General features: G+C 45.9%; 1 protein-coding gene across 3 annotated transcripts in view; it reads left to right on the top strand.

Moving 5' to 3' along the window:
- PLXNA4 (plexin A4) overlaps positions 1-14,854 on the top strand; it is a 464,287-nt gene that overhangs the window by 383,966 nt on the left and 65,467 nt on the right. For all 3 annotated transcript variants that reach the window (XM_057425602.1, XM_057425603.1, XM_057425604.1), the window contains exons 13-16: positions 5,507-5,658; positions 6,554-6,671; positions 11,751-11,887; positions 13,515-13,682. In XM_057425602.1, the coding sequence (XP_057281585.1) occupies positions 5,507-5,658; positions 6,554-6,671; positions 11,751-11,887; positions 13,515-13,682 (575 nt within the window). The remainder of the gene's footprint in view (positions 1-5,506; positions 5,659-6,553; positions 6,672-11,750; positions 11,888-13,514; positions 13,683-14,854) is intronic.

Genomic DNA, 14,854 nt, shown 5'->3' with positions numbered 1-14,854 from the left:
TCTTTGGGTTGATGAGGGCTGAGTTATGCTGGGTCAAGCAAAGCCACAGGCACCTTTAGAGAGGGTATGGTGGCCTTCAAAGTTGAGCACACAGTTTCAGGTATCTACAACATCTGAGCAGGGCATCAGAGTCCTGATGCTAGTCCAGAAGGCTATGGTGGCTTTCAAAGCCATGGGAGGCTATGGTGGCCTTCAAAGTTGGGCACACAGTTTCAGGTATCTACAACATCTGAGCAGGCCATCAGAGTCTCACTGTAGTCAATGTGGACATGAATCACTAGTGTATAGTCTGCTGGAGCCCCATAGCATCTGACCTGCCAACACAGGGCTGGTTGATGTGACATGAAGTCTTCATGAGACCTTGGGCTTCTAGAGGAGCAGCTAAAGGTGAGACAAGATGCTCCAGGGCATCCCAGATGGGCAATGTGAATGAAATCGAAGGAGCCCAACTGTCTTGAAACAGCCTCTCTGGCCAGCCTGGCTGAGGAGGAGATGTTAAATGATCCCAGAGTGGTTTGTGCTCTGCTGACAGGAGGTCAAGGAAGGGGGCAGGTTGTAGTTCATGCTTTCTGGCAGCATGACATGGGCAATGTTAGTGTACAAGACTCCACTGACTTCATCAGACTAATGCTCTTCTGTTTTCCTGGCTGACTTTGCATGCTGAAAGAAATCTCCATAGAGCAAACAAAGGCCTGTGTAGCTGTCAGCTTTCCCCCTTTGAAGGCTCAAGGAGGAGGCAAGATCAAGCCTGGACTACACACAGTTTGGAACTGTCCCATTAAGTGATGAAGAGAATGAAGGCAAGGCTTGGAGGAAGGACCTGCAGGATAATGGTGTTCTTCAGGTTTCCTATTGTGCTGACTGTGACAAAGGAAGAGCTGAGGGATAGGTACAAAGAGGAGGTACAAGAATAGAAAGACCACAGAGAAAAGGAGCAGAGGAAGGGGGAGAAAGCAAGAGAGGCAAATCATTCCTGCAGTCTAAAGGGATTTTTGTCTGCTGTCTAAGGATGCTTTGCCATGATGTGCACCATTTTCATGGTCACAAGGCACACAGCAGGACAGATCTGAGCCTTGAAAATTAGCGCTCCATCCTTATTAGCTTCCTCCTTCTGTAAGTATTTCTCAGTCACCATGTCTTAGTTAACATGAGTTCCTTTTCAGGGTGGCTTGGGACTTATTCTGGGGAAAGTAAGGAGGAAAATGAGACAGAGAAGGTAAGGGGATATGTAAAGGCGGAAAATCCAACCTCCATGGTCAGGTTCAATAAGAATAATCGGCTGGGTTATATTCCTAGAAAGCAAGAAATGATTTTCAGTTATATTTGGTTAAGAATCAAAATGTTTGCATGTTATAGACAAGTCCTAAGGCAATGTCCATGCATATGAAAACAGAGGCTGGGTAGAATCTGTTATTCCCAGATGCCACTGGAAGTAACCTGTCTTACTGTGTTTTGGTCCATCTTCCTGTCATTCATCAGTCCCAAATAAGGGGGATTGTCCCCAAGGTACTCGGTTGGACTGCTGGAGTGCCAGGCTTATTCTGATGTTTCCAAGGTGGAGGTTTCCACCATGCTTGGATTTATCTGATGCTGGTATTTTGAGCCCACCAAAACCACTTGAAGCTGTGAAACCAAATCCAGACAGACAGAATGAGCAGCTCAATCTGAAAGTTCAGCTTTGAGGTCTTGAAAACTGTTGGAAAACAAGGAAAACTTCCTTTGAATCTTTGCAGATTCTCAAACCTTGAGAAAGAGTCAGAAATTTTGCAGAGATTCATAGAATTTGGTATTAGGAAGCTGACATGGCAAGAGGTTGGAACAAGATCTTTAAGGTCCCTTCCATCTCAAACCCAAACCATCCTATGATTCTGTGATGACTAACTAAAGCAGAAGTCCAAAACACAAGGACCATGCAGTGGTATGATGTCCTGAAGGTCCATCCACATTTCTCTATCATGCTTTAACCCCAAACCTGCATCTCCAGTCTCTTTATGTACTGCAAAGCACTCATTCTCCACCCTACAGCTGCAGAGGGGACATAGCTCTAATTCTGCTGGCATTTCCTCCAACAGCTCCCAAAGCGCAAACAGATCATTGCAATATTCGCCTATGAAATATTCCAGCTGTCTGGTGCAATCATAAGTAGCTCTTGGAAAGTCTTTTTCTGAGCCATTAGCTTGGAAGTAATCTCAAGTGACTGGATATATATTGCAGCTAATGGTAGGTCTGGGGCAGTTGGTAAGAGCATGCATATACTGGAGTGGATCCAGGGCAATATCGTATGTGTGCAGGCAGAGGAGAAACAACACATGTACTCACACTTACACACGATCACACACATACCCAGCACAGAGCTTCCTATAACCTGCACTTACTTACTAGCTCTTGCATTTATACTGCCACAAAACCTCCTTTAGGAGTGACAAGCTCGAGCACTGGGGTGATACGAGCGGAGGGTGTCAATGGTAATGCAGTGTCGCAGCTCTGGGTCTTCAAGAGAAAGCTGAGGCTTCCTGGCACCGTTTGTATCCTTTCTTGTGTTTTCCTTTCCCAAATTGACAGGTCTTGTTCCATATTTTTGCACTCGTGGTAGAAACAGGCTCCTTCTCTCTTGCTGTGAAACAGAGTGGTAGCACCTTCTCCTGGTACACATCCCTGGGAGTGCAACGGGTTGGGGTTAAGGCATCTCCCACATGCTCCTGGGAGAATCCCAGGTCCTCCTGTTTCACAGAAATAAGTGGGTTTTGAAGCTGGCCTTTACCAATCAAAAATCACCCAGTGGAGGTGTTCAGAGGTGTTTTGCTGGCTTCACTCTGGAAAGTTTCCTGTTGATGCTTTTTGTGTCATACCAAGGTTTTATAAAGATCTCATGCTTTACACAGAAATAGAAGAGGGGTGATGATAATGTCGCCACTGAGTTGCTTGTGACTTCTGCAGTGAAACTTTGGTCTTAAAATCACCCTTAATTCCAAAGAAATGGGTCTTTCCAGCAAGATGTTCCTTTTCACTGCTACCTTTTCTTTTATTCAGGGTAATGGTGCTAGTCATGCAAGAGAAAAAATCCTCTTTTGCCCTGCTATGACATGAACAGCTCATGCTAGCAAGCTCTTTCAAACATAGGTGAGCCCTAATTAACCATGGATCTAGCTTGCCAGACACCTACCTTACTAGAACAAGTAAAAGCCATTTGATGGCAGGTTTAATACAGCAAAACTGAACCAAAGCATTCCATGGGGAATTCTTGCAAATATATAAGGAAGTAAAACAAATTATAGGACTTTAAGTCTATCTTTTTGTTTAACTTTTTCATTTGGAGTACTTACTAGATTGCATTTGGTATGGTGATATATTGTAGCCTTCCAACATCATTCATATAGTGATTTATCAGGAGAACATTAACTAATGTCAGCAAAAGAGGTATTTCAAACAGAAAAACTTTGCTTGAATAGATATTTATTAATGATTCAGAACAAAAATATTTTGGAATTCTCATTTTTGGAAGTTTTCAGTGTTGGGTCGCCAGCTGAGAAAACCGGGATTAGTTTCTCCTGGAATAGAAATTTCCTTTCCATCCTAATTTTTAAAGATACCTTCTTCATTTCATGGGCAATAACCACAAATGCCTCTCTCTTTCCTCCTCTTCTTATCCATTTTTGACTTTTCCACCAATCTCATCACCACAGACCATTCAAAGGTCAAAGTCAACCCAAATGACCATTTCACCTCTCAGATTTATGAATGTTGTGCTATTTTCTTTTTAGGTCTTCAGTATCTTGGTGACTTTTGGAGTAGGGATAAACCTGCCCTGGTTCTGATTTTGTTGGCTCAAGTGGTATTTGTGGCTTTTGGACCTGAGACCATGGTGCTGCAGGGATCTTGTGCTGCAGAGGTTGTGTGTATGGAACACAACGCTACAGGTCCAAGGGCTTGTCTGCGATCATCTGTGCTATATATTTGTTAACCCCTGTTGATTCCATGTATAGTCAAAGACACATTCAGGAGGTTGCTCATGATGCCTGAAATTAAGTATCCTAAACTAAAATATCTCTTAAAGATGTCAAGGTATCTCCTTTTTATTGCAGATGGACCTTCTAAATGTGTGGAAATCAGTCTAACCCTGGTGCCAGCCTCAGCACTGGAAAGGGGTCACAAGCTTGTGCCAGTGCCTCAATTTTCCCTTCCAGTCCAATTGCCATGCAAGGGTCTTGTTGCCAGGCCGAGATTCCCAGTTGGCAAAACCATTGGACAGTGGGTAGGGACCTCAGACAGGGAATTCCCCTTCCTCACTGCAGACAAAGCCTTGCCAATGCTGGCAGATCGCAGCCAGAGTGGGCAGCAGGGAATACCCTTTGAAAGCAACATTTGAAACCCCTTTCAACTAACCAGTTGTATGGCAAAGCATTTGGGCACAGTGAATAATTGAAAGTGCAGAACTGCGAGAATTAAGGGCCAGCCCCATGATTTATGTGTTGTTCAATTCAGCTCCGATGCTAATTTCCACTTGGCTCTGAACAAAGGTGATGGACGTGATGCAGAATGGGCCAGATATACTCCACAGAGATAGACAGCTCTGGGTGAGGCCCTGCAGTGGGAGGGAGAGCTGGACTTTGGAGGATAGGTGGTGCTTTGGCTCTGTTGCTCAACACAAGACGTAGCGATCCTACCCCTGCTAGGGTCTGGTGAAGGTCCAGACTGGGATGCAAACGTCATGCCACAAGCCACTGGGATGGTTGGGAGAGCCACTCATCCATGCTGGGGCTCAGGGGCTGTCTACCCTACAAATAAGCTGTCCAAGCTCCCGTATCTCTTCACCTGGCCTAAGCTCTCCATTAGGGCATTTGGAGCTCTCTCAGAAATACATGTTGGCACACAGCAACTACTGCTGTCTCAGTGACCCTCCACCTACCCCATACCTAATCTGACATGCTGTTTATGTTGTCTCAGCTGTTTCTTTCAGGTGGGCATGTTCAGTCGAGTTTGTGATGCATGACCAACAGCTTCCTCCAGAACAGAGCAAAAGCTCCATGCACTTTGGGCTGGGAGTTTAGGATTGAAAGTGACTGGATGAAACTGTTTGTGCTCTTTTCTTGTTCTTTCTCCCATTTCTTTCCACCAGGCCCCTCTGCTGTCTTTCCATGGCTCACTGGAACTAGATGATCTTAAGGTCCTTTCCCACCCTAACAATTCTATGATTCTGTCTATAAAGTGCAAAGCTCAGCTGCACGATCAGAAAACACTCCCTCCCCTCACCTAGAAAACATCTCATACTCATCTCTGGATGTATTGCAAGTAGTTAGCAGACAGTTGAGGCATGTGTGATATATATTTGGACCAAGTAATGTATCTGGAGCAGGTTTGTTCCCTCAGTTTTTCAGCATTCATAGCTATGAATGTCTCTAGAGGTCACAAAGAGACTTGATATCATCTCTTCTTTCACCTGAGAGGATACTGATGTCTTTACATAGGTAGTTTCATTATTCTCCTTTGTCTTGGCTTGTTTCTCCAGATCAACCCAGTGACGGGGCCTCGTGAAGGTGGGACCAAAGTGACCATCCGTGGGGAAAACCTGGGGCTGGAGTTCAGAGATATTGCATCTCACGTCAAGGTGGCTGGAGTTGAGTGCAAACCGCTGGTGGAAGGGTACATCCCAGCAGAGCAGTAAGTTGGGTGTGTGGCAGTCAGTGGGCCACAGCACACCTAGTAACAGCCATTGCTAACTGTAGGGTCTTCTAAGGAGTCCATTCCAGCCATCCTTGGAAGTGAGGAATGGAAGATGCCATTGCTTTAGTGCAATAATAATCCATTTATTACTGCGTTTGGATTGTACATTTAGATAATCCTCATGGCACATGCCCTGAAGTTATCCTCTGTTTTTCACATAACACAAGGATGTTCAATTCCAGTCTGGGGGGCAGGAGTCTCAAAAAGAAGCTTTCCACATGCAGGAGACATCATTAAGCCTTACAGCTGCAAAGCTGTCCCACCATGCAAGGCTGGAGGACAGTGGACCCTTGGGGTCAGACCTCAGCCCAGCATTTGTCTATATATTTAAGTGAAACTACGCCGATTTACACCAGCTGATCATTTACACCAGCTGAAAGAGAAGTGATATAGATGAGACATTAGAAAGAAGCTCTTCCCTGTGAGGGTGCTGAGGCGCTGGCACAGGGTGCTCAGAGAAGCTGTGGCTGCCCCATCCCTGGCAGTGTTCAAGGCCAGGTTGGACACAGGGGCTTGGAGCAAGCTGCTCTAGTGGAAGGGGTCCCTGCCCGTGGCAGGGGGTTGGGACTGGATGAGCTTTAAGGTCCTTTCCAACCTAAACCACTCTATGATTCTGATTCTATAATTCCATGATTTGTCCCACCAAAGGCCAACAGCCAAAAGCCACTACTCTTTAAAGAATCACTTATTCCACAGTTTGGTTCCTGGGTTGGGAAGAAGAGGAGGGGTGAAGTCTACACTCCATTCCCCAGCATTGTGAGCTGTTTGCTCCGATTCCAGCCTACCCAAACCATCCCTTAAACCTTGCTTCTGATTCATGTTTTCTCCACAGGATTGTGTGTGAGATGGGGGAGGCCAAGCCCAGCCAGCATGCTGGATTTGTGGAAATCTGTGTGGCTGAGTGCAAACCAGAGTTCATGGCCAGGTCTTCACACCTCTACTACTTTATGGTAAGCTCCTGCAAGACGTTCTCCTCGGCCCTGAAGGTCCTCAGTCCTTTGTCCCCTTTGCTACATCTATCCATTGTCCTTGATCCCGTTCAGCCTCTGAGCTCTTCACTGCTGTTCTGAGTGCAGCAATGTACTGGTTCCTTTTATTTCCTTTCAAACTCTTGTTAGGAGCAAAAATAACTTGCCTAATTAATGTTTTAACAGTCTAATAATAGTCCAAATTATTAGCCCAAGTACAGTTACATACAGTCATGGTCCAAATTAGTACAGAAAATCCTCATTAATAGTTAAAAAATGCTATAAAAAAGAAAAAGGAAAAGAAACCTTTCCCTAGTACCTTACTTCTCCATGGCGCGATGCTTACCCTACCAGTATTCCTTCAGGCCCTATAGCTGAAGGCACCAGTGTCCTCCAGGAGAAATCATTATCATCCTGAGGTCTTCCCTGGGAGGAGTGTGATGTGCATCATGGGGTTTCTTCCCTCTCACTCTTGGGTCCCCCCAGGGGTATTTCCATCCCCTTCTCCCCCCTGCCTGCCTCCTCTCCCTGGTCCCCAGCACCAGTGGCAGCGCTGCCCAGTATCCAGCCCAGGCACACAAAGGGTTGGTGTTTGCTGGGCAGAGCCTGCCTGGGGTGGCAGCCCTTGGCCATGCCAAGTGTCCCCGGCCCTAAGCTCAGGTGGGTTGAGCACAAGGCCCTTGGCTATGGGACACTGGTGACCACAGGGACACCCAGCTCAGGGATGGTGAGCCCAAGAGGCTTCCTGAGACCTTGTGGTGTTGGGCCAGTGCAAAGCCCATGACCTTCTGCTATAAATTCCCATTTACAGTCACCATAGTGGTGGTGGTTGTTTCAAGACGTAGCATTCAAGGTGTCTGTGTGATGGTCTTCTGGGTGTCTAGGAGCAGCACTAACTCAGGAGGGACCGATTCACCAGCCAGGCTGTGGATAAGCTGTAGAGCATCACTGAGGCTCAGTGCAAGTGGGCAACTGTTTTGGATGCTCTGTGGTAAAACAAGAGATACCAGCAAGCTAAACTGGAAGTAGCTTTTAAGGGTAGGTGTTTTGGAGAGAGGCCTTAGCCATAAGGAATTTGGAGATCGTCAAAAGTCCCTAGGGATGGTGACACACAAAAGTTCCACTCAGCTCATGCTGATGGCACTTGGAGAACAGTCATACTCCTCCGTTTAGATTGCTGGGGCTGGCAAATTGGCTTGTTGTGCTGTCTGTTGGGCCATCAGCTTGCAAAGCAGTCAGAGGAGCTCTGGTCCTGATTCCACCCTATAATGGTGCAAGTTCAGCTGGACACTGTCTCTTTGCTCTGCAAAGTGAAAGAGAAAAGGAGAGCCAAACACGTTGTACACTCAACTTGGGTTTTTTGCTCCTTTCTAACAATGCTCTTTTCCAAGAGACCTGCTTGTTCCTCAAAGGCCCCTTGTCCTCAGGGGGACATGCAGGCATGCTGGGGACATACAAGCATTGCCTGGCCTTGGTCTGTGCAGGTTGAAGATGACATGATTTCTTTGTTCCCATCAAATGCTCTCAACTCCTGCAAGTGAATGGCTTCTTTCTGACAGTATTCATATGCCCCAGCATCTTTCTAAGGCAAAGGGAACTGGTAATGAATGCAAAATCCTGTATTTCTCCTTGAGCTACAGAAATTCCTCTATTCTTTGTATTTTCCGATGTCACTCAAGTGGTCAGGGCAGAGAAACACCTTAAGAGACAGCCCCATGGGGCATAGAGAAGGGCTCTTTCAGGACTTCAGTGTATCACCTTTGCTACTCTTGGAATTACTGTCTAATGTTGATCATCTGTGTCCATCGGTGACAGCTTTTCCCTCTGCCTTTTCCTGCTGCCTGCTATCCCAGCAGTGCATGAACATGAAGTCAGCAGGGTTTTCTCTGCTGAATACCTCAATATCTTCATGCTAGAGAGAATAATACAGATGTTCTTCAGCCTGCCCATCGCATGCTCTTTCCTGCATCCATTGTTTTCATAGCAGGAGCTGTGTTTGTTGGTGTGGTTTGGTTTTCTTCAGTGCTTCTGCCAAGGCATCGCAAGGTACCTTGGCATCCTGCAGCAGTGGGTGGCAGCTTGAAGGGAAGGAAGATGTTTGAAAACGAAGGAAGGGCATCACATGGGAGATAAATGTCACTTTCTGATGCATGGTAAATCCAGTGGAAAATTGCTTTTCAAAAGGTTGGTAGCAAAACAGGATCACATTTGGCCAATAGGTTCAGTCTTCCCTTCTGCAAGAACTAAGAGGTGATGTTTTCTTGAACTCAGCAGAGTATTTCATTTCAGTGTTTTAAAAAGGCAGCTTAGTTTAGAGATGTTAGAAGAGTTCCTCTCCACATTTCTGGCCAGAACTTTTACACTCAAAATGCTGTTAGTTTGCTTTAAACTCATCTGTGATCAAAAATGCAAATTGCATTAGAAAGCACAGTAAAGCCAAAAGGGAAACAAAGCATTTGTTTGCAGGCTTAAATGAAATCTATAATGAAATGAAATTTATAATGATCTAAATGAGAATAATTATTTTAAGCTATTCATTTTGTTGTTATGATAATTTCCATAGTCTTTCAATCAATAAGAAGTTTCCCTTCACTTTTCAATTCAGATACTCAAGCAAGTTTGCTTTTTATACTGGCTTTGGATGAGAATATTAGGCTCAGTGTAGGAGATGTGGGTTACTCTGATTGGAACTCCTCTGGGTCTGCTCCTAAAATCCTCTTCCAGGACAGCATTTGCAACAGGTCTCCCACCTTTCCCTTCCCACTGCTACTATTGAACCTATAGATAGGAAACACAGGTACACATGCTGTGTTTGTCACATCTTGCTCTGCCCTTGTCCCCAGGAGGAAAGAAGTGGGAACAAGGTCTTTATATGCACCATGAGGTCAGTTTAAACACAGTTCTGATGGCAGCTTCTTTGTGGGCAGCTTGTTTGGAGGAGGTTCTGAAGGAAAGGGAAGTGTTGGGGAGCAGATGAAAGCAGGCAAGTTCTTAGAAAGGTTTGCTCATTGTCACTGACCACTTCAGCTTATTACAGATCCACCAGACCCACTTGCATTTTCCATCCCCAGCAACGAAGTGGTCAATAGTCTGGAGGCTGAGTTTCACTGCAAACATGCTGTGCAATATTTATGAAGGCCACTGTGAATAATTAATGGTTTATTGCAACTTTGAAAGCTGAGCCACAAATCCTTTTGTAAGCTTGGCACGAGACACAGCAATGCTTTAGCAAAGAGCATTGCTGAGGTAGATCTGGTCTGCAAGGATCCTCAAAGGGCATGGCTGTGTTTATCTGCCTCTGAGGAGAGGGAAGATAACCCACCCAGGAGTGAGCTTTGGATCTTTAACTCAAGTGTTCCGCTATGGTTCATAGCTGTTGTGCACCAAGCTGGCTGTTCTCAACCTTTTTCTCACAACAACAGTAATGTCCTGGTGGAGCTGGCCATCAATAAGGCTTGAGGTGGTACCCTAAATGAAGAGGAGCACTGAAGAGCATCTTTTGCATCTACATACTCCTCCTGCATCTTTCATTCCAATATCTGTTAGAGAGTATTAGAAAAGTATAAAAGCAGTTTCCAGCCCATCGTGTCCAAACCAGTCAAGTTTAACCACAAGAAGTGTCCAGCTCTGACAACAGATCTTTCTGCAGAGCTATATGTCTGATTTCCATCTTCAGCCCTTTCAGCATGAGGCAGCTGCATTTAGAACCAAAGCAAAGTCAAAACCTTACTGCTGGTCTTCAAAATGATTACCCAGAGAGGGTCAGGGACAGAGAGGGCTCCCTGCGTGTGAAAGAGGGAGCTGTGATGTGTGTCAGGTGGGTTTATAAACGTGGATTAATGGTTTCCAAAGCTCGGTGAGGTGACTGCGCTATGCACCTACTTGTTCAGAGGAGCTGAGAGCTTCAAGAATTTGTGTCATCGTTCTTAAAGAGGAGGGAGGGGGAAATAATATTCATTTAAATGCATATAGTAGCTTTTCACTTGGGACTGAATAGAAAGTTTTTCTATTAAAATGCAAATGAAAAAATAAACTGTAACTCCAAATTTCTCCCTGAAAATGGATGTCTCCTCTCCGCATTGTGGTAACAGGGTGATCTGTGCCTTCAGAATGCAAGTGTTTTATCTTGGTTTGGAGAAGAAGGGAGAAAAGGGAGGTAGAAAAAAAAGAGGTTTGAGATTCAGGGATCCTAAAGGAATTGTGCTCTTTTTTTGCTATATTAATACAGCAGCGTGTTGTGTTTGGAATACCAGCAGAGAAAAGAAAAAGGAGTTCATGTGAGCAGTGCTCCTTTTGGGGCTGTAGCATTTCAGAGTACATCTCAACATGAGCATCACCATGCTGTAGCAGTGCAGGACACTCCTGAATACTAGACTGTCTCAGCATCCAAGTCTGATAAGAGGAAAAGATTTGGGGTCATGAGGTGGGCATGTGGGAGAGGCAAGACATGAGCTCACATGCGCTGCTGAACCACAGCTCTTCTCCTCCCCAGGGACAAAGCCCATGAGAACGGTGGCAGCTTTTAGGCATCCCTCTGGAGCCTTAGAGTAGGTTATGTTGCCTTCTCAGATCAGTAGGGCTCAGAGCAATGTTTTCATCACTTGTGAGCTCCACAGTTTGGAGGTGGAAAGTCCCCATCAAGATCCAGTCAACCAGTTCAGGACCCGGTTTATTTTGCAGAGGTGGTGTTGCATGATAGCAAAGATGACACCTGATCTGTGTCAGACAAGCAGTGGAGATAGGAGATCATGACTCCAGCTGCTCCAGGCCTGGAACTGACTTTGCAAGCAGAGTATTTCTAAGGGTAGCCAAGGGCAGTCCTAATTTTGCAGGGGTGAGGAGAACAGATGGGGTTAGGTCTGAATTCATCCCACCAACTTGGCATTCATGTCTATGATAGGGCTGGTTTCAATCTTAGGCTCCTCCATTGACCTAGGCTTCTCTGTATGGTCATCTTCTGAAGTCCACCTAACGCGTGGTTAACCCCTGAGGGTACCTACCTCTCTCCATCACTAAAATGCTCCCCTACTGTGCTTTCAACACAACCTTTTGCCTTCACAGACTCTGACCCTCTCTGATCTCAAGCCAAAGCGGGGACCAGTGTCGGGTGGCACCCAAGTGACAATAACAGGCAACAACCTCAACGCAGGCAGTAATGTCATGGTGACCTTTGGGCGACAACCCTGCCTCTTCTACAGGTACAGATGGGTCCTTCCTACTGTACGTGCCTGAGTCGATGTGAGCAATTACAGTTGAGTCACTCCTGTCTCTCTCCCTCAGGCACCTTCTTTGTCTGTGGCCGTGTCTATTCATTCAGCAGTGGGACTTCTGCATTCTGCACCATGCACATCCTTGCTGTGCGTGTTTTGGGGTGGGAGAGCAGGATTTATTTCGTTGTTTTGATCTGTGTTTGATGTGCTTTTTTCCATGGCTCCTTGTCAAATTCCAGTACAGTTCTCCAGGGTCCTTTTCTTTGCTACTTGCTCAGGGACTACATTGTTTAAAAGATCCATTTTCATGTCCCGCCTTTAGCCGAGGTGTCAAAGAAAATCTGACAACATCGGTTCTAAGAATTAAAACACCTCCCTTTTATCCCAGAATAGTCCTGTAGTGCTAAGAAATGGATTATTTGCCACATTTTAGCTCTGGGTTGGCTCCTGTTCAATCACAGTTCAGAGAGGCTTAATGTCAGTGTTACCTGCTGAATGTTCCCTGATCCCTGTGAGAATGAGCCTGAATCCCATTCCCAGGGGCTCCTGCAGCTCAAAACTACCCAGTGCAATGCGTTTCGCTGCCAATATCAGTGGAGGCTGAAGATGAAGTTGGCACATTTCTCCCAGCATATGCTTGGCAGAAGAAGGGCTCATTCACAGAAGACCTGGGACCACTGACTTGGGGCAATGCCCTTCCCTCCCCTGGCTGTGGGGATCCTGTTTAGCTGCCTGTCATGGCTGTGGTGTGATTTAGCATCTATAATTCAGGAGGGTGAAGTCACAGCTTGTGATTTAAAAGGCCAAGAGGGACTCACAGCTGCTTGGAGATGCTTATTGAAGAGACTGGGGAGTTTTAGCTGGGATTGAGCTTGGTCTTTCATGGGAATCTGGAGGTTGCAGTCAGTGAAGTGAGTTCCTTGCTGCAAGGGAAGGATGCACCCTGCTTTATGCTTTCTAAGAGTATAAGATGAGGCTGCATTACAAATCACAAGTCTGGGGAGATTGAAGGTGTTTGGAGCCTGGATTTTTGACTTTTTATAGAATGTTCAGACCTGGAGCTGCTTTTGAGCCCCGGCAAAAAGGAAAGGTTTATGTAGAATCCTCTTTGAGTGTAATCATAAAATGCTTCCCACTGTATTAGTACCTTCTATGAAAAGGTCCCAGGCACACTGCAGACTGCACTTAAACAAGTCTTGGAGTCCTAATGCAAAGTTAACTTTATTACCCCAGACTGGAAAGCTGAGGTGCAAACACCCCTCTTTATGAGCTGCTGCTGAATATGTCTGCAGGCAGGAAGGAAACATCCATGATGTATTTAATCACACAGAAATACTTACGGAGACTGGTTTGGTTTGGACTTCCCTTGGGGTTCAGTTTTCACTCTGGGACATGAGAGATTATGGCTTTTGGGGTTTTATTTAAAGTAGTAAAAAGGCAAAGTCACTTCCTCAGATAAATGGCTACTCACAGCGTATTCCTGTAGCAGTGAGTTTTACCACAGCGCATAGGTTAAAGTCTCAGGACATAAGAACAAGTAGCTGGTCTCTCTTTGGCACCATGTTTTTTTGCTGCTGGTGGCATCTATCTTACATTTACTTGCTTCTGCTCACAGGAGATCGGCCAAGTACATTGTCTGTAACACTACTGCCTCAGATGAAGGCTTTGAGAAGGTGAAGGTGTCTGTGAGAGTGGACAAGGCCAAGATACATCAGGAGTTGCAGTATGAATATGTAGAGGATCCAACTATCCTGAGGATAGAGCCTGAGTGGAGCATCTTCAGGTAAGCATCCCATGGACACCCCATGGATCTCCCATGGTTTTCTAATGCAACACTGGTATGTTCATATTGGTCCTTGATACAGAAAAGTGCTTGCCAAGCATTGTGTTCACTGAAAAGTGGATTTGCAACGTCCAGCTGCAGATGCTCACCAGAAGCTTGTCTTGGTAGTTTCATGCTTTGATTACGAAGGTGGGTGCCCAGGACAAGGAGTGATGGGTTCAAACTTAAATAGGAGAGATTCAGGTTATATATAAGGAGGAAGTTCTTCCCTGTGAGGGTGCTGAGGCGCTGGCACAGGGTGCCCAGAGAAGCTGGGCTGCCCCATCCCTGGCAGTGTTCAAGGCCAGGTTGGACACAGGGGCTTGGAGCAAGCTGCTCTAATGGAAGGTGTCTGGGCCTGTGGCAGGGGTTGGAACTGGATGATCTTAAGGTCCTTTCTAACCCAAACCATTCTATGATTCTATGAAGTCTCCAACTTATTGTTGAAGCTTTCTCCCTCTTTACTGCAGCACAGGGTTTCTCTCCAGCACCAAGGTTCTCCCTGTCCGAGTGCTATTACAGACCACTGGAGCTAGTTAAACTACACATTTGTACCCCTAAAAGCTGCAATTCCTAATGCTTCTGGTCATGGCTGTGTTTCAGGCCCCACTGGGCTGGGTCCACAACTTTGCATGCCAGCAGGACCAGTCAATGACCTATTAAACCCAGGTACAAATAACTGTGCTTACAGAGGTGACTCTCCCTTGTGTTTGAAAGCAGCAATTCCTACCTTTCCCACAGCCTTCATGGACTTGCTAGCTAAGGACTAAGCATTGGTTATTTGGCTGTCATGCCTGGAAGCCTCAGGACTGCTCCTGAGATGAAGTAGAAAGGGAGCCCTGGACCCTGCCCCATCAAGCAGCCTTTCTCCTCGTTAGTCATCCCTGTTTCTCTTCACTCCATCTATGCTGCTTTGGTGAATTCAGAGGGCTCACATGAAGGTATCTGAGAGGAGCATTTGCCCTGGCTGTGCACAGCGTCAAAGCGAACCCAAATGCTCTCAGAAGCCTGCAGAAATGGCCTTGGGTAGAGAGAAATTGGCCATTAAATGCTCTGATATTCCCTTGGAAAAGGTACAAAATAAGAAATCTTAGTCTCCCCTCATTCATCCACAGCAGCTCTCGGCTTCCCTG

The sequence above is a fragment of the Pezoporus wallicus genome, unplaced genomic scaffold (assembly GCF_028554395.1).
Source record: "Pezoporus wallicus isolate ANWC-B61680 ecotype Strahan unplaced genomic scaffold, APGP_CSIRO_Pwel_v1 contig_4722, whole genome shotgun sequence".
Lineage (NCBI taxonomy): Eukaryota > Metazoa > Chordata > Aves > Psittaciformes > Psittacidae > Pezoporus > Pezoporus wallicus.
Note: the sequence above shows the minus strand (reverse complement) of the source record. Positions and strands in the feature narration are given on the sequence as shown.